General features: G+C 38.7%; 1 protein-coding gene across 3 annotated transcripts in view; it reads right to left on the bottom strand.

Moving 5' to 3' along the window:
- nphp4 (nephronophthisis 4) overlaps nt 1–21,030 on the bottom strand; it is a 179,899-nt gene that overhangs the window by 98,759 nt on the left and 60,110 nt on the right. For all 3 annotated transcript variants that reach the window (XM_044210968.1, XM_044210970.1, XM_044210969.1), the window contains exons 8-9: nt 10,557–10,741; nt 7,066–7,207 (exon numbers count right to left, since the gene is read on the bottom strand). In XM_044210968.1, the coding sequence (XP_044066903.1) occupies nt 7,066–7,207; nt 10,557–10,741 (327 nt within the window). The remainder of the gene's footprint in view (nt 1–7,065; nt 7,208–10,556; nt 10,742–21,030) is intronic.

The raw sequence follows: 21,030 nt of genomic DNA, 5'->3' as shown, positions 1-21,030 counted from the left end.
GATTGACTGAACTATCTGTATGTGTATAAGTCAAACTGTAATATTATATTATCATATCCAATTAATACCATGTTTAATACCACAAATCAATATAGTACATAAACAAGTAATTACAGTAATAATATGGTAGGAAATGCAGGGAATTAAGGCTACCATCATCTTAACATTTTGGGCCGTCAGAATCCCCGAGCATAGCAGTGAGCAGAACAACTAATTGCAACTCTCGAACATACTTTCACCCTGCCTTTCATTTTTGTCTACAGCTTCCCCGGGTTTCTTCTTCAATAGGCAGCAGAGTGATGTGGAAAAGTGTGGCTCGAGTGGACACGGAAGGACGGAGTTCCAGGGTGCAGCCTATCAAGGCATAAGCGCTGAGAGAGAGGGATGCTGGGTAATACAATGAGCCCTTGATGAGGGTGGGAATAGAGACAGAGAAGGAAATACCAAAACCTGTAAGAGAAAGCAAGAAGACAGGAAGTGGACATGATGTATTTGACTGAAAGAAAAGTGGATTATTTGAAGTTTGTTGACCCTTTTGTAGACACCCTCTGAGAACAGCCTATCAGACAAATTCCCAGTTCCTCTCCTCTCCCCAGCCTCCTTAATTTAAATTGTTATCTCCATCCCTCTGACTGCTGCTAAGGAGCATAAATGAAGTCTACTCAAAGGCTCTGAGAGAGAGACAAGACAGAAAGACCAACCCAATCAAAACTAAAATCAAAAATACCGAAGAGGACAAATGACGACACAACATGATTTTCTTTCTTCATAATCAAAGGCAATGAGGGAAATGCAATTTTGTCAAAGGAGGCCATCCTCGTGCTTTGCCTTGCAGTGAGAAGCAGACTGGCTTTTCAACACAGACATGTAGGCAGTCTCAGAGCACCGAGTGATTGCCTCTGGATTGCAGCGGTTATGTTTTAGGAGAGAAGGGAGTTCAACAAAATTGTTTTACTCTTTTCACCCACCTTAGCCCCCTCAGAATACATCACAAGACATAATTCTATTTAATCAGAGGAAAGAACAACAGTGAGGCAGACTGCATGTTCCTGCCCTCCACCCATCCAAGCACAGCCCTATAGCAGAGGATGCTCCCTCAAGTTGCACTACACAGCACCATCTAGTGGCAATGTATACAGTCAGAGGCAGAGGAACATGGGAAATAATAGAAAACTGGTTTAGTACTCCATTATAAGGAACTCTCAATGAGAGCATCCGAGTATCTATGCGTCACTCATGGGTGAATCCACACACACAATAAGACATTGTTTCAGGCATTTGTCTGTGCCCACTGCCACCAGACTGCACAACAAAGCTATTTGTACTATTATTGAATCGTAGTTATTCTGAAGAATACATTCTATTTTATTACATATGTTATGCCATTTTATGCATCATTCCTATACTAATGTATACTATATTTTATTATCCTACATATCTCTCTATATATTATATGTAATATATTTCATTTTATTTTACATTTATTATATATCATATATGTGTATATACTATATGCATATTACATTTGATTATACTACCTTTCATTGTTTTCATTTCAATTTCTTTCAGAGCTTGAAATTCACTGTGTGTACACTGTAAACCTTTTCAACACTTCCATTTTAAATGCCATTTTTTACTTCTTTCAGTAATCAATTCTGTTCCAGCTGCCACTTCAACTTCTTTCAGTGCTTCAACTTCAGGTACAACTTAATATTCTCTAATATCTTCAACTTCAGCTTTTAAAGCTATAATCAAAAACTCAAAACACTCAACATGTTAAGACATTGAAAACAATTTCAAATGTTTTAACTGCAAATTTTCAGCATATAATATAATTTCTATAGTAACATACACTATGTAACTTTGATTAGGAAACTGCACTATTGGTTAAAGTTTATTTTTTACACATATATTATATGAATTCTCATAAACTATGTTAATGTACACTGGCCCTAGGATATTGTAGTTTACATAGCTCTCTAAGTTCAATTTATTGTATTTTTTGTAAACATGTAGTTTAGTCTCTTCTACTTGTTATCTGTATACTTCTTTGTAATTTAGATTTAAGGTGTATGTTTACTCATTCTTTCCTTTACTCTGCTGAACCCATTCTACATCTTTATCTGGTCTGTTTTTTTGTGAACGCAATAACATCTAATGCCCCCATCTAGAATCAATAAAGTGGTATCTTATCTTAAATACCATAATTCCACATAAGAATCCAGCCGTAGAAAACAAGGCAAGAGTATATAGACACTGCTGTTAACAGCCATATGAATATAAGCCATATCAATATAAGTATTGATATGTTTTGTTTTTGACTGAATGGCCTGAGAGAGAGAACACCAAGGTCAAAGGCCAAAGCCTCTGGTGCATTTCCAAGAATATATCTGTAATTAAACTGCACTATGCACTCAAGTCTATATTCCATTTAAAGCAACTTGATTTGAATTTTGCAGGTTTAAGTACTGGTACAGTTCCACAAAGGCCTGAAAGGTGTGGCAATCAGACATGAGCCTTCACATTTGTGGTCCACAAGTGCTATGAAGTGCTTGACAGTGTACACCTGCCTGCCCTGAAGGCACACCTCAGCTCAACACACCTATAACCACCTCAAAAGCATCATATTTCTTACAGCTATGACAGTGCAGGGACATGTACACTGTCCCATCACACTCTTTGTGATAGCCGAAAACACAGAGACTGAACTTTTTGCAGTCAGCTGATAATATGGCAGGATATTTGCAAGATGCAGTGTGGTGGTTGGGTGAGATTTAGGTGTTTCTGGCTGCTGCCATCTTCGGGAGGTAGTATGTATCAAACCCTTATCAGTCAACACCCAAGACAGATCAGGCTCTGGATTAACACTCACAAATAACATATGTACACGTCATTACACAAACACACACACACACACTCCACTCCCACACACAGACAGAAATGACTCTCCACCTGCTAAATATCTCTCACCTCATCAAACATTAATGCCAGAGAAGACGAAGGTGGTGAAGTAAAGTGTGGTAAGAGATCTTTTTTGTCACCCACACAACAGCTTTTGCCTAGCTATTCAGGGATGATTTCTCAACCTCAGTTAAATGTTTTCATTAAAAGCAAAAAAGTTTATCCCACTGGGAGCATGAATGTTCTCAATAAATTTCATGGCAATCTGTCAAGAGCTATCTTGTGTGCAAAGTTGATATTTTGGACTAGAGTTCAGTCATTTGTGGTTTTGAGTGAAATGTTTCGAAAACTGTTTGATGGATCGCCATGAAATTTGGTAGAGACATCAGTGTCCTCCTCAGGATTAATTGGAATAACTTTGGTGATCCCCTGACTTTCCACCTGGCGCCATCATCAGGTCAAAATATAAACTTGTCCAATACTTTGTTTGTGACCAAATAGAGGCAGAATTAATGACATTCCAATCAACTTTAGCTGCTCACAGAGTCACTAGCATGGCTGTAGATTCTTAGTCTTGTTTTCTTTTTTTGAAATCCTCTTTTTACTCTAATAACATATATTAACATAGTAATTTTAAGCATTTGAGCAAAAGAAACCAACACACCCCCAATGAGGAAACTAGGTCCGTACGAGATTGTTGGCAAAAATATTTTAAGCTATTTGAATAACTCTCTACATTTGTGTGTCTCCCCATAATCAGTGTTTACTACAACCTTCAGATAACAGGCATACTGTATACTGTAGTTCCTCAGTGAAAATTATAGTCTTTGGTGATAATTTAGATCATGGTATGGTAACATCTGGATTTTCTTTCCTCCATAAAAGACTGAACAGTAGAGCAGAGTAACATGGACGAACTGCATGCAACAAAAATGTTGAAGATGATGAGATACTTCCCATTTGAGCAGTGATATAATTCATTCTCTGGAAAAAGCTCTTCTGTAGAACCTGTTGGTTTTTTCCCTGGAATGGAACTCTCCATTTACAACAGACTGATTAGCTGTCAAGTGTTTGCAGAGGTAAGAATGGGTGAATTAATACATAAATGCAACGGTACCGTGGCACTCTGATGACCGAGTGGCTGGTTGTTTTTCTGCTGCTTTTAATTGGTGATCTGGTGACCCCTGCTTGTATAAAGTACAACACACAGTAACACAATGAGAGCTCAGCCTTGGTATGCATTAAGTGTTGAAGGCTCACCCACACACATAATTACCACAGTCTTTCTGAGGTTTTCCATGCCATGAGCGGTTGCTAAGTGGTGCGGCTTGAATTTAGAAATTACTTCCCCGGGGATGTGTTGACTGTGCTGGTCTGTAACAGGTGCCAGCTACTGGTCTATGTAATTCATTTGGACAGAGGGGAGACATGACAGCACTTCAGATTAGGATTCAACTAAATTACTCATTTTATGGACAAAAGCTGCAGATATGTTTGTGTTGAAATTTGATATTTTTATGTTAACAATCACAGCAGTATGGTTGTAAAAGCTTTTGACATGCCTCTGAAAGACCATTTACATCATCACGCAAAACTCAAAACTTGTCAAAAATATCTCAGAGATATTTAAATTATGGGTTTCCAATTTTTTTTATCTTGATATGCTCTACAAAAATGTATTTATTTACTGACAATTCTAAAATTTTTGATTAAAGCCTAATAGCTGCCCGTTACATAAACAAATCAACATAATGGGTCAGTGAACTTTAAATGGCAGGTGGCCTTAGACACTGTCTACTGATTACTGTAAACTATTGCAGACAGCTGTAAACGGAGAGAGATAATGAGAGATAATGTCTAAATTCTAGTAATTTTAAGTCCATGGACCCCAACTGAAACTTGATATGTGTGAAACAAAGAGACCTAAAGAAATCCTCTGACTAGGTCTGAGTATTGAACCTCAATGCTTTTTAAGTACTGACCAAAATGCGTCTGCAACATAGAGTATCAAAAACTGTCAAGAAATGAGCATTGGCATTAAGCGTCTGTTCTGATTCTTGTTTACTTATTCTTTGACCAGATATTTCCTCATTTAAATTATAGCTTTGCTAATTTAAGACTTAGGTTGTTCGGCTGCTAGCCGACACGTTAAAAACTAATGCATTTGAGAAGTTGGCATTTTTATTAAATGAACACAAAATGGATTTTGCAGAAAAGCATGTTTATGTTCTTCTGAAACTCGGGTGTTGCATTGGCACCTGTATTGACAAATTAAAAAAAATAATCGTGCACCTCCCAATTTTTGAGACTTGATTTCAAGATGGACGAATTTGAAGTTTTTGTTTGTTTTTCCTCACTTTGTTGAATACAAAAGTTCAGGCAGGCAACATGTCATGTTCTACAACAGGCATTTGTAGAACATGACATTAGTTCATTACATTACAACTGACAACATGACTGCCACAAATAAATGATGATTGATAAACGCAAATGAGTCAAGTGAATTCATTTTTACTATTAATATGTCTCAAGGATTTTAAGCCGGCCAATTTGTTTTTAAATGCTTCAAAGACAGGAAGAGAGCTTAAAAATCTGCATTTGAGTAAATAATATTTTGCCACCAGAATCTAATTGTTTACAAGTTATTCAACCTTTCAACCTTCCTTTCATTAGAATACATTTGTTGTTCCAAATTCTCGACTTTCTTTCTTCTTTTGACTTCTATTGTATAAAGGCAATAAAGTTATCCATGAATAGATTGGAGTTTACAATGAATTACAATTCTTCCTCGGCATTGATGAGCTGTATAGCAGAGTGTGCAGGCAAGTTTGGTCTGCCTCCTGAGGATGTAGTTGAGGACTGTTCGTGCCTATTCATTTTGAAAGAGCAACGGATAATGGGGAAACTCCAATACTTGACCAACCAATAGTGTAACTTCACCACTCACTCAGTATGTCAGGGACAGACGTTTACAGGGCTGGTCCAGCTTTGCAGCGGTCCAGCCAAAAATTAATAACAGTATCACACTGTAGAGTGCAACAACAAAGAGCACAATTCTCAGAAACCACCGACAGCATATTTAAATACCCACATTTCCCAGAAATCCTGAAAAATTGTCCCTAGAAGTGATACAGTAGACCTTTGTAATAAGAGTCATGCCCATACGCCATAGAGTCAATGATGTCAACCATCACCCAGGCAACATTTTGAAGCCTGGAGTTTGGGTTTACTGGTTTTTGCCTGAAAATCCTAACATAGTAAGCATAGAGGTGGGTTGAGAGAAGCAGCAACCACCACCACAACTGAGGGTGATGAGACTCCTGTCAGTTAAAGGCTCCCTGTGGAGTTTTTGACCTCTAGCAGCGCTAAGGCGCTATTTTTCTATGAGTGGGTCCCCGTTTAGTTTATCTCGTGCACAAGGATGCAAATACGTGCACACACTCACTCAATTGAAGCGACACAGTCCTTCGAATGGTTTCATACTAGTCCACTGATCTACAGGTGGCGGTAACACACCAAGATGTGCTGCAATGCGCCAGCAAAGGTAGGGAAGAAGAAGACTGCGAGTTAGTAAACACGGATGTAAATAATGCAGAACTTAAAATAATTAAAAAACTCGGCTTTGCAAATGTTTTAGGAGGAAGGAAATGCATTCAACACATTTCTTAGAGCTCAAGGATGCGCACAATGCCTTCTGGTGAGTAACACTGAACTATTAACTTACATAAGAAAACTCCACAGGGCAACTTTAAGAAATATGCGGATAAACAGTAAAGATAAGAGGCAAGCTGCCAGCTCAGGTCAAATCATTATGACTGGATTTTTTCTCCTCACTTCCATCCTTCTATCCATACTTATTTCAGTCTTATTTGTTTACAGAGGATGCCTTCAGTAATTTCCTCTGGAAGTCATTGAGAGAGATGGATGGAGTGATACTCCTAGGAGAAGAGAGGTGATGAGAGAACAAGGGGCAGGATGAAAGAGGATAAAGTGTGTGTGCATGTGTCTTTCTATATCTATTATTGTGAAGACCTGTTTGAGTTTTAGAACTTCAGAGTGAGTGAAGAGGTCATTCTGGTTTATCCTCATTTCATCAAGGATTGATTTCAGGCTAGGACCTGGGTTTAGGATTAACATTAGGTAAGGTTTGTGCATCCCTCTTACCATTGTGTCTCGGCCAATTGGAGCAGAGAAGACACACTCCAGCTGGAAGACAATTGCCAAAGCTCGATGATTGGTCAGCCTGAGCTCCAAGCTGCTGCGAAGGCCCAACGTCTGAGGTCTCCCAGGTTCTGATGTTGCCAAGCTGAGGAGTGGGCACACACACACACATATAGTGAAGCAGTGAAGGGTGTGTTAAGAGAGAGAGGCAGGGAAAGAAGCTACGACGGGACACAAATAAAGATTATTTGATTTATATGCTTTAAAGCTGTTGCTGAAAAAAAGACAATGCCTCACTAAAATTAGTCCCTTTATTTCTTTTAATACAGTTTTAGTTTTTATTAAAAGGAAAAGAAATCAATGTGTTGGAGGATTTATACTCGCTTGCTGAATGTTCCCTGGCAAGCACTGGCCTCCCGTGTGAGCAGTGCAACAGCACTCTTGGTATTCGTCATTCACAGTTTGCATACACCATAGGCGGGAGCATACTGTGGAGTGCTGGCGTGTCACGAGGTGGGGCCGAGCGCCTTTTCTTTTTCCGCTTCATGGACTCTCTTGAGAATGGAACAGGCAAGCACTTCAGATTTGTTTGGGTTTTTTTTTGTTTTTTTTCTCTCTTTCTCTGCTGTCTGGAAGCACCAGGCAGAACATTGCAAGACAGACTGTCAGCTTTCACTGGCAGCACCCAAAAAAAGGCAAACTTCCTAAGTATTGCATACTCTGGTGTTATCATACTAAACCGCTTTAATCCACTTTCTTCTTCAAAGAAAACAGAAAAGTCCAGAACATATAATGTTTGGCATTATTTGGACGATGATGACGATTATTGTTATTCATATAATACAGTAACTGAGCACAGATTGTTGGTTAGCGTGTGATTGTGTTGATTATGCATTTGCACGTTTGTGTACACGTTCTTGTAAGACACCCATATAATCACCCACATAATCACCACATCAGCTAGTGTCTCATTTGAAGTAGCAAACCCAATACATTTTGATTCAGACATACACTGAAAAAAGGGCATGATCTCTCACATATCTGTTGAGTTTTTCATAGGGCTGCACGATATGGTAAAAAAAAAAATCATATTACTATTGCAATATGATTCACGATTAGTGGGAATGATTGTTGTACCCTGACAATTTTCATTTTCACCAAACAAACATGTTTTCTTCCATCTGGAGAACAAGATTTGTAGGCCAGGGCATCTCCGCAGCACTACAGTACTTCATTATCATGCTGTTTTGTCACACATTTTACCTTTATCAAAAAATTGCAGCTTCTGCAATTTGGATATTGCACTTGGCCATATTGGGATTTCAATAATATTTCAATTAATTGTGCAGCCCTAGTTTTATTTTTTTTGGGAGGGTGGGGGCATTTTTGACATTATCTAATAGTCGGACTATTCCTTTTACTAAAAAGTCCTATGCATCATTATTTCATGAAACTGTACAAAATATTCTACCTAAGCATACTGAGGGCCACAGCGTAAATAAATGACCTTACACTGACAGAAAGGTGTGGAAGAATATAATAAAACACATCCCGTGTACTCAGAGGCTTACGCTATTGATTTCAACTGACAGCATGTGTGTGCACGCCATTATGCTTAAATCAATTAGTGTTTTGCAGACAATACTGTCAGCCCAAGCTCATTTCTTTACACCCCTCACAGTGGACATCATTAAGGCATGACACATTTAGTGCAAAGAGAAGTATCAAAATTATGACCACATGAAAATGGGAAATACCAGCATTTTAACAAGATCAATTTCATTATTTTTGTTACAGCAGCTAAGAACACTCCTAAATCAGAAACTTCCCTTTAACATAGAGAAAATATACCTTGCTGCACAGCTATTCTTTAATGGTTTCTTGTGATATTTTGTATAGTGGTTTTGTAGTATTTTGCATATTATCTGTGCACAATGTTGCTGAAATAGACACAATACCTTTTTTTTTACTCAAAGCAGTTCTGCTCAGTGATTTAACAGGGTGTAATGGGGTATTTGTGAAAGCTGGTGTACCCAGATCACAATGAGACACAGTACAAAACACATTATCTGAAGGGATCGGGCTTTGTTACAGTCGCTACGGATCCATTAGCAAAACGCAATGACCAGCAGTGAACCTGATTCTGAGGACCTGAATTTGTGGAAATGTCAAGTTTAACAAAATAAAGGAGTGTGCCTTTAAGGTCCACTGTGTAGGATTTAGTGGCATTTAGCAGTGAAATTGAAGTTAGAAACCATTTGAATACTGCTTGTCTCACCCTCCCGTTCCAAGCATGCAGGAGAAACTACGGAGGGCGCAAAACTTGCAAAAAATGCAAAAGGCCCTATATAGAGCCAGTGTTTGGTTTGTCCACTGGGCTACTGGTGGTGCAAAATGGCAACCTCTGTGGAAGGGGACCCGCTCCCTATGTAGATAAAAAAAGGCTTATTCTAAGGTAATGAAAACACAACAATTCTTATTTTCAGGAGATTATACACTAATGAAAATTATCATTAATTATTATTAATTAGAAATGAATATTATATTCCATTTCTGCCAATAGCTCCTTCTAAATGTTACACACTGGAACTTTAACACAGTCATTTTACACGGAACTTTCTGAAAGTATACCAATGTTATTGAATGTTTCTCATCCCTGGAATTAAAATTAGATTTAGGATATCTATGTGATGTGTGGTGCAGGTGGTAAATTCTCATGCACCATTACCTTGGGTTCAGTTTCCGGCTGTGATACTGTACCTCTCCGGCTTTGTTCTGCATCTGACATGCTAAAACCATTCAATCCAAGTGTTTTATTGCTGATCTAAGGCAGACGCTGGTGACCTTACACCAGCAGATCCACTTTGACAAGGTTAGCATTGAGTGTCATGGTGTCTCAATAAAACCCAGGGGCAAAGGCAGCAGGAGCCATATCTCCATGATTGGTTATAAAGTACTAACACGCAGTGGAATGTATTGCAAGGCTGTTATGAGGGTGGAAGCCTATATGGCATAGAAAATTGTGTAAATTATGAGGCCGGGGTTAGTTTAGGACATGTGAGGCCTTATCAAGCATACAGTGTTCTTTGAGCTCGACCCACTACATGCGATAAGGAAGGCAGAATGTGAAGCAAACCAAATATATAGTGTGGATCTAGGAAAGTAGGAAAGTATGAAGCAAATGGACACAAGGGAAGAATAAGATGTTTCACTTTTTCCAGACAGCTTCCAACCAATATTTTACACAAATGAAATTCTTACCAACCTAGCTTTTTCAAAAATACAGTTTTTGCTGACTTTACAGGATAAACTTTCAATCACTTGCCTATCAGCAACAGGACCAGTGCCTGAAGAGGCTGATGAAATACTAAAAATAAGCATTCCTGAAAATAGTTCTGTGGATTTTGTTTGACAACAGAATTATGCTCCACCATCTCCTGTAGCCTACAGTAATAGCGCCACTGTAGACATTTATGTGTGTTTCCTCTGCTCACCTGTCCTTGACCAGCGTGCTCTGTTTGGACGTGCTGTCTGCTCGGCCTCTGGCCCCTGAGGCTAAGGGCTCCAGCACCACCACTTGGGGATTGTCGAGGAAACACCAGCCATTGTGGACCCCAACATGGAGCCTCCTTTCCTGGATGACAACCGTCTTCAATGTAGCCTCTGGTCCAGGCTGTTTCTGAGAATCAGTGAGAAGAAGATTGGCGTTACCACTCAGATAGATAATACACTACATACATTCTCATACATTTGTGCATTTTGGATCAGGGTATGTTTTTCGTGGTCTTGGGCCCGGTTCTTGAGTCACAATGAAGGAAAATCTTAAAGCTATAGCAGACATTGATAGTTTACACAATAGTGTGCTTCCAACCACTTTGTGGTTATGTTCTTTCCTTTTTTAACATGTTAATGCTCCATGAAGAAAACACTTATTGTATTTAAAATTAAAATCTCAAGACGCATATTATGTTACAAATGGGGATGGGAAGATATAAGATTTTATCGCAGATCGGAATAAAAAACACTCAAGATAAGCTGATCGTGGTGAATTTCCATTATCGGGATAGACGTGAATCGGAATGATCGTGAATATCCTCACATGAGTGGCTTGAAAAAGCTATCTAGCTCGCTAACGTACAGTCCAATACTGATTTCCTGATTTATTGTGAAGAGCCACAAGGGGGAGCCCACATCTTTCCAGCCATTCCAGGCAGGGGGACCCTGTGATTTATGATTACCTTATTGAAGATGTTTTGTTTTTCACTAAAAAGGATGTTCACTAAAAAGATGTGTGTCCTCTCCGTGATGCAATAAAAATATTTGTTTCCTAACAAAATGTAAGGTAAAGTGATTCCAGTATGTTTTAGTGCCATTTTAAGTATGTAGTATTAAGCATATTGTAAGCATATTTTGATGATTATCGGGATAATATCGTGAATCGCAATTATTTTGGCAAGGATAATTGTGACATGAAATTTTCATATCATTCCATGCATAGTTACATAGTGATGGCATCTCCTCTACGGATCTCTTCTGAGGGAATTAGAAGGACTCCGTGAAAGCTTGTCCCATTTATCTCTTCACACTATCCTCGGGTCATTCTGTACCCTGATAGACTAACTGTCAGTGGTCAAGCACTCCTCTTGCACTACTACTCCTGCACTTCTTGCCACACTATTGATGAGTTACATTTTAGAGAGGTTTAGTATCCTATCAACTGAATATTCTTTCAGGCACATTTCTGTCTGGACAAGAAAAAGAATTCTGGAGAATGACAATGTTACAAATATAAATATTAAAAATTGAATATGATCACCTCACTGCAAAAATATCAGTCTCAGTCTCCCATATTGTTGAACCACTACGAATTAATACGTGGCAGTTCACTAAGTCCATGTGACAAAACACAAACAACTTGTGGACCACAAAGGTCCACATACAAGCCCAAATACTTCCTGTTTACTTGTGACCAGGGCTTAATTTGTTCCTCCCAGATTGGGACCGGCACCTATTTGATTGGATCTGGCACCTCCTTTGTCACTATCAAAATCTGTAAATAAACGTTGTGTAATATTTACTGTTCTGTCATTCTTTTATTTCCCACTGAAGTTACTTGTAAAATGCTCGTTTGCCTATTTTGGATGCATTTTAAATCAGAGAGGTCAGGTCAGCGTGTGAGTTTTGTGCACATCACCTGAGCTAATGTTACTGCGATGTGAATTAGCAACAAGGAGGAAACTGGTAAAATGTCAAAAAGACAATCAAATTTGTTGATCAACAGGGTGGCGATAATAGCATCGTATTCTGCCAAGCGGTTTAATGCTTTTTGGTGTCTAAATATTTGGGCATATGATTACTGTGAGCCCCATAACTAAGCAAGTGTGTGTTTGTGCTGTGAAATGGTAAAGTGAGTCTAGCTACATTAGGGGGTGTGTGTGTAGGTGCAGCACTGTCCATAGTACTGAAACAGAGCGGAGACAGACAGACAGAACACGTCACTTAAGTCTGTTATCCTGCTTTCCTTTTGTGGTTGTAAATAGAACCTAATTCCATTTTCCCCCCATTCTAGCAGAAATCCACAGACAGAAAGGAAACAACAGGGAAGTGAAGGGACAGTCAACAAGAGAGAGAGAGATTGATTAATAAATGTGAATAAATAATACTTTGTGTGTGTTTTTGTTTTGTTTTAACAGCTAGCACCTAGGCGTTGTCCAATGTGCGTTCTGTGACTTTTTCTCTCCCCCCTGACCCGCTGGAACAGCACCCTCTCTGTTACGGGACCTCCTTATTTAAGCACTGCTTGTGACCTATTTCTGTGCACCATCATAATGATTTTAATTATGATAGCACACACAACAACGCTTAAGGAGGCTATAAAAGAGATGGACCCACAAATGCAATAACCTAATAATCAAATCAAATCAAATACCTAGGGACCCACAGTGATTTCTTGGTCTTTAAAGGACAAAACTGGTTTGTTCCAACCTGGATCTTATACCTATAGTTGTGGTCATCGTTCCTATCAGTAATAATAACACTGCAGGAGTGCTGGGTATCGAACCTCAATTATTTTTTGGTACATACAAAATTGTGTTCGTAGCAAGTACTGAAAACTGTCAAGGACTGAAAGTTGGAATCAAATGTCTGGTCAGAATTGTAGTATTGTTTTAAATCCAATTTTGCCAATTTAACGACTATTTTATTCAGGCAAAGTTACTGTACGGCTTTGTGTGTTTAGACAACATTTAACCTTTGAGAACTTTGACTCTTTTGTTAGAGTGGCACAATGATTTTGTATTAAAAATGGGTCACATGACTGTGTGTAATGAGTTCGGGGTCACTCGTAGATGATGACCCACAGAGTTGTCACCAGACAACTCTACACAGTATTTTAGCATCTTTCAGCCTAAACAGAGCTAAAAGGACAGTGAATTTTGGATTTATATTAGTCAGGAGGCCAACATGTATGCCATAAAAAAATGTATATGTATATAGATTTACATCAAAAATGACAAAGAAAAGGTTTGCAGAACACCATGTTTATATTTCTCTAAGGAATCATAAAAAGTATTGTTTTGGTACCAGATTCTCAGGAATCGTATCAACGATAGTAGTGAAACATTTCAAACAATACCCAGCCCTGCATTGACTCACCAAGTTCATTTCTGAGATCTGGGAATACAGCACATCGCATCTAATCATCTCATCAACTGCTTGTTTTTCTGTGTTCCCCAATCTCAGCAATTACTTTGGTGAGTACAATGTTATTATAAGTGATAGAGATGATATATAAAACTATGAAAATAAGAGCCAAGTTGTGATAAACTGGAGTTATACTTTAATAAAATGAATTGTATGTCATATTTTATGGACACCATGGTTATGTATGTGCTAATGAACAAATGTTTAAAACACAAGTCAATGTGTCAACAGGCACTGGTGGAGACTGTACTGCCACCCCGTAGCTGCAGCCACTAATAATACACAGCTGACTGATAACTGCTCAGTGATTGACTGTAAACTCTCTAACCCCAAAGTGCAGAACCACACTGAGCTTGCCTCTCATCCCACTCCTTCCCATTTGTTTCATTTCAATCTTTTCCCTCTCTCCATCACATCTCTCACTCCCACTCTCCCTTTCTTGCCCTCTCTTTTCTTGTCATTCTTTCTTTCTGTGCTTCTCGCTGCTTAAAACCTTCTCCATATCCACCCACACCTTCTCAATCAAATTAGCATATCAATTCACCATTGGGTTTTTCTTTTAAAGCAGCAGGAGCGGGAGCAGCAGCCCAGCCTGCCTGGCTACAGTACAGCCCACATACACCACTGCTCGCTGCTGCTCTCCTCATTATACATATCTGCACTTACTGACTCCATCTCTCTCCATCCTCTTGTTTGCTATCTACCCTCCTCTTGTTATTGTCGCTCATTCTCTCACTTACAAGCAACAGCCAGTATGTGCTCAGCAGTGTACCTTTTTTTTTTTTTTTTTTTGGTGATTGGGATGGAAGATTAGGGTTCTTGTCGCAACCTCAAGTGATTCCTTCCCTTCTCTGTTCCCTCTTAAAAAATATCTCCAGTAAAACCTCTCCTCTCATCTAAAGTGCTGTATTTTGTGGCAAGAGAGACCCATGTTGGTTACACATTAAACTCAAGAACAGAAGCGAGACAGGCACAAGAGAATCAGAATTGATATGCTACGTTTTCATAATGAATACCCACAAGACCTTGTCTATAAGTCCACTGTGGTGTGCTTTGTGGAAGTTTCCTTTTTATTTACCTATAAGAGGATGTGGTGACTCACTAATGCAATGCTCTATGTATAGTTTGTTTTGAATCGTGTCAGCTCTCATTTGGCTTTGGGATTGTTACATAACTGTCTACCAGCTGGATCACATAGGCTAAGGCTCCATTCAATTAATGTTTGCCGTCTGAATGCCAAGACTAAGATGTGCCCTCACGGAGGAGCGTACATCACATGTTTCAACCTGGGACTCAGCCGCATGCACTGTGACAAGCGGGATAATTACTAATTACCAGAGAAAATTCTGAAAAACAAACAACATACATCAAATCCCTGTGTGTGCACTATACAATTAAGGTGAGGTGAAAAAACTACATCAATGTTGTTGACAAATGATGGTTTTAATATCACGACTTATTTGCATGTTTAGATTATCTCCCTGCTTTGTGTGACTGAATTCTCTTGTGATGGTGTATAATTAATTTGTTCTCAGGTCTCTCATGTAACAAGCGGTTGCGACAAACGATTTCACTGGGTTTCTCTCATGGCTATCAACTTCTGTCTGGGACAGCCCAAAACAGTGTATCAGGGCCTTCAGCTGTTTTCTGTTTGGGAGGCGGAGTTATTTCACCGTCACCAATCAGCTGTAACTGTCCAAAAAAAGAGATGTGGGTATGGAACCAGGCTACGAAGCTACAATGGGTTTAGTATCATGCACTATATTAACATATATCTAAAAAACAACTTTCTATTCTTCTGTTGTTGTTGTTCTGTTATTTTTCTACTTGCATTGTTATATGTTATGTAGGTATATAGTAATATAGATGCTTTATAGATGTTTTATTTTTTACTTTGTCCCTCTCTTTATTTTATTTTTTCTACTTTTACCCTTCTGTTATTCTATTTTATTTCCCCTTGTACTTATAGTATATGTACACAATGTATGTATTCATTTTACTGTGTATACCAAGCATCTTGGACAAAGTTTTCTCTAGGCTGAATAAAGCCTTATCTTATGACAGATATTTTTTGGCTAGCTGCATTTCATACAGCTGGTGTAAATTAACTATGTATAGTTTTCTAAGAAAAACATGACATTGTCTATAAATTAACCTATCATACAGAAATCTCGGTTTTCGGCGAGTGGGAGCAAGCAGCGCAAGTATGACAAGATATCTGTAAATAATTGCTTTCAGTGACATCCAGATTATAATTATGATTGTGTCATTCCAACACTGTCTGTCTGCTCTCGCCTTTTTCCTCCACTGCAGCTAGTGCTGGGGATGATGACAGGGAAATGGCTTTGTCTCCTGTTGGACAGGTCTGCCATGAAGTGTTTCAGAGTGAAAATAAAAGAAAGACAGAGAGAAAGTTGTTTATAAGAGAACATCAGTTAAAGTGCTGCTTTCTGTTCTCAGCATCCCTCTCCTCACTCCCCTCCTCCGAGTTTAGCTTTCATTTATTTCATTTCTCTTTTTTCTCACTCCGTCAGTTTCTCTCTCTCTCTACCTCTCTTGCTCGCTATCCTCTTTCTTCTCCCTCTCGCCTCTGTCTGCTGCCGTCACAGATTTCTTCCTCCCTCGCCTGAAATATGAATATTTTAGAGTTAAGAAGCTTAAAGGGAACAATGAAATGGCCCCCAAGTTAAATTATACTCCATTTCCAGAGTCACAGACGAGGGACTTTACTGAGTGATGAGCGCACCGGTGCCACGTGGGTGTGTCTTTCTTTTTCACACACATATAAGCTTGTTGTCTCCTGCTTTCATGTCATATTTGTGATATTCCCACAGATCTTGCTTCTAGAATTGTTAAACCAGGCAGCGGCACTACAACCAATGAACAGGGTCCCTTCAGTACACTTGACACCCGGGTTAGAAAAAGTGGAAGTTCTTCAGAGCTAATATGCCTAAATGCTGTTTGTATCATTAAAGGAAAATGAAGGAGGAGGCAGAATGAGACTAATTTGCATGCTTTTGGAGGCAGTTTGTTTTAGAGCTTTGTTAACAGAGTAAACAAAAGCAGTGTGTTGTAAGAGAAGAGTTGGTGGTGGGTTTTTTGTCTCACAATTAGACGAGTCACCCTAGTGTGGGCGTTGTAAAAGAGAAAACATTCTGCTTAACCATCCATTTCCTGTTGGGGAAAAAAAAAACAACTATAAACTGAGAGAAAACGTATCGAAGCTACTGCATCACTATTATCTGTGATGGTTACTCTCATGGCTATTAGTCTGCAGTGCATCAAGAGCAAGCCAAAGCCGACTTCATACCAATACGGCCTTGAGGGCTCAATAGAAATGTTTCCTAAACTGCAAAATCCACATTTCTAATGTGTCTGCAAACTCGAGGAAAAATCTGTGTGAAATCTGTGTTGGGGATAAAGTGCTCGCCAGCAAGTCAAAGATAACTCTAGTGGAAAAACATATCTTATCTTGGAAGGAAAAACTCTACAAAAAATACAGGCAATACATTTCTGTGAAGGATTGTAGTGCATAATGTTTGCTGAGGAGGTTTGTTTCCAGTCCACATGAATGTTATTAACACATTTTTGCCTTTTTTATTTTGGAAGGTGTGATTTTTTTTTTCTTTCCCTCATCTGAATTTCAATCCAAAATAAAATGATAAAAAACCTCTGAAGTACAAATGTGCAAGATTATTTCTTTACTTGAGTATTCACACCTGAAAATGGCATTATCATTGTCAAATATCAACAACAAAGATTGTCTTAGATTCAATTTACCGGTCCAACTGCTTGGGGAGGCAGTGGGAGACAGAGGGGTGAAGATGAAATATTAGCAAGCAAAATTGATTTAGTTGGGGACGCTGTCATTTGAATAACATGGTACTGCTGAAAAATCAAGAAAGTCATTTAGAGCAAATTTAGAACTAATAGCTGTTGGAAGAGAAATGTAAAGCAGGCGGCAGCTGCCTCATTGTGTGAGTTTGAGGAAAATTAGTGTAGATTTTCAGAGGATGATAAATTAGTTTCTGAAGGTTGTTTCTTTGTGCTCAAAGGGCAGGAGATGAAGTGAGAGAGCTCTTTAACTGCTCCAACCGGGACATAAGCAGCTCAAGGCAGCAAATGGGTCTTGACCCTGTAATCACTGAGTAGGGACTTCATAAATGGTTGTGACAGGGCTTAGTGGCACTGATCAATACCAGGGTCAGAAGTCCCAATATGGACTTCTGAAACATATATTGTAATACCGGATGCCATTCACATCCAAACAGCATCTTCGAACAGAGACAGGGGTTACAATATTTTTGGGTTTTGTTCTGTTGGTAGGACAAAACTATTTTAAAGGCGAACACGAACATTTGAAAACGTCACCTTGGACTATGGGAAAATGAAATGAGCATTTCTTAAGAAAAAGTATAAAAATAATTGAGTAAAGAATTATAAAAGAGCTTGAGAAAGAACTTCAAACCCTGCTTACTTTGTCAACTCCCAACACCTTGCCAGTCACTGCGTGAGGTGGCTGTGAATGTCGGATTGTCGATTTCCGAAAATGATAGACTATATATATTATAGAAACTGCCGGACTCAGCCCCCCCTATTTTGATGTTGGAAAAGTATGGGGGGAGGGGATTTCCGAAGCTATTCTAACATCTGACAAGTACGTTGGTTGGCGTTTCTCACTTTCACTGACATTTAGGAACATGCACAAAAATCCCAACAATGGAACAAAGGAGTAGTGTCCATAGACTGTGTACTACCTTTAGCTAAAAATCCCACAATGCAATGCTTCATGCGGCACTGAACTTATCGGTGATGGAGAAAAATTACTTCATTCTCCAAAATCTCAATTTACCACTTAGTATAAAGTAAATTATTGAGGTGTTTATTATGTAAACAGTAATGAGTAAACGAGGAAGTGATTTCAGACACAGCCTAAAGCTCTCCATTCAAACCCATTCTAAATGATGCATTACCAGTTCTTTAAAGGAAAGTAAATGACCTCACAGAAGTATGGAGTCTAAACATATTCAATTGCACATATCTGGACCGAACTTGAATAACGTAGCTATTATGTGTCATTATCATCTCACTGAGAGGAAAATGTCTTCATGTTCATGTGGTGGAGCAGTGATGACCAAGCTGCCAAAGCAGAGTTTGGCTGAAATATATAATCAGCAAAATAACTTAAACGATTCTATGACTCATAGGCTAATTACATATTTCCTTACTTATCTTGACAGTATAATTAATAATGTTCCTTCTCATTTCTGATTATCCATATTATATATGATTATCTGTTTGCCCAGTCTTATATACTGTAGCTGCTTATGTGTGTGAGTGCACACATATAGAGTGTATGCAGTGTATGGTTGTTATGTGTGCACTTGTGTGTGTCTGATGCCAGTCTACACAGATGCACACGTATGCATGCTCAGGAAACTGAGATGTATAACAACTAAAATCATTCCATAAGTTATTAGAAAATGTAGTGTAGAAACACTTCAGCAGAGATGTCTCATATCAAGGTTTTATTACACAAATACGTGCAACTACAGTAGGTGCCACTACCAGAACAATCAAAGCCCCTCCTGTTTGAGCCCAGCTCAATGGGCTTTGGCTGGCTAGACAACATGGTTGTGCTATGGAGACTTAAAGTGCAGTAACATGAACACCAGGACATACATCATTGTTTATTTTACTGCACTGATTTCTTTAAGCTAACTTGTGTATACATTTATTGTTCTTTTCCTACGATGATCAAATCCCCCAAATAAACTCTTATGTTCCGCTTGGCGTGCTGGAGACTCTGCGCCCTCGTTAACAGCTCAAAAATATACTGAAATTAACTTTCCCTAATTTTATGAGACATGCTTATTATGTTTATTTGACACTCATTTGAACTGATAACGTGTTTCAAAAATCCACCACAGTTAGATGCCATGGATTTTCATATGCTTTGAATATGTGGTTGGTCTTGACAGAACTTTGTTCTCATTTCCAATCCAAATCCTGTGTTTTTAGGTTGGGGTTATACATTGCATATTCATGTATTGCATATGCATAATTGTCAGGCAAACAAAATACAGATGATTGTTCATATAGCCCAAGTAACATATAAAACATAATAACAATGCTTTATGGTTTTTACACATTGTTTCTTCAGTGTACAAGTCCAATTTGTGGCAAAGGTTATGCCTTCAATACTTTTCTTCTTTACTAGGTTTTAATAATGTCAGAAAACAAAACAATATGTGAAGGGCGAAAATGGTTTATTTAGGAATTATTAGTATTTTCAGCATTGGGGTCTGTAAGAGCACAAACGATGAGGAAGTCAAGGCAATGTCAAAAAACACAAATGTTAAAATGAAAGTCGTCAAAGGCCAGCGTATTAACAGAAATGATCTTTATCATGGTTATTGACTGCACAAGAACTGCTGTTGTCTATAAGTATTTAATTCCTTTATTAAAACAAAAACAATTGACAAATGTAGAGCTAATAGCTATACAAGACTTGCTATAATAAAAGCTAAATACACCTAGGTTTGGTGCTTCATAGCTTTTGCAAAGATTTTTTTCCAGTATGGCACCATTAAAAGCTGTCAGCTACTCGTCAGTAAGTTTTTGTGTCAGTACTTTGTGAAATCAATGTGTAGGCTGTTGTAAAAGGTAATAATAACTCTACAGATGGCAACTGTCATCTCAAGGGGTGTGTGTGAGTGTGTGAGAGAGAAAGCAGGTGAAATTATGTCCCACATGAGTTTTGTATAAGCCAATTACCAAGTGAGTTACACAACTCTGGCATGTTTCTCTTACCTATAAAAAACAGCAAACAAAAGAAAAATGCTTCTCTGAGTTTTTGTGACTATCACACATGTCTTACATAGTGAAGAAGATGATGCTAGTTGACTGTTAACTTGTCGTTTTCCATGTTTTAACCAACTGATAACACTGCATCTATGTCAAGACATACGTGCGTGTGTGTGTGTGTGTATGTGTGTGCCTGTGTATGCGTACGTGCTACCCACACAGTGGATGTTAGCTCCCCCATATTGAGGGTGAGTCATCCATGGCAAGAAACAGTGGCAGCATCATTAGCATGCCGCTCTCATCCTCCCACTCCCCTACTCCTTAACAGATTTTAACTGGCACAGCGCTTCCACCGATAAATCACTGTTGCCCTACTGCTGAAACACTCCCATAATTCACAACCAAAAATATTAGGGCAAACTCTCACTCATACTGCTTCCTTCCTATTTCCCTTCCTAT

This window comes from Siniperca chuatsi, linkage group LG10 (genome assembly GCF_020085105.1).
Source record: "Siniperca chuatsi isolate FFG_IHB_CAS linkage group LG10, ASM2008510v1, whole genome shotgun sequence".
Classification (NCBI taxonomy): domain Eukaryota; kingdom Metazoa; phylum Chordata; class Actinopteri; order Centrarchiformes; family Sinipercidae; genus Siniperca; species Siniperca chuatsi.
This window is presented reverse-complemented; position numbering and strand designations above follow the sequence as displayed.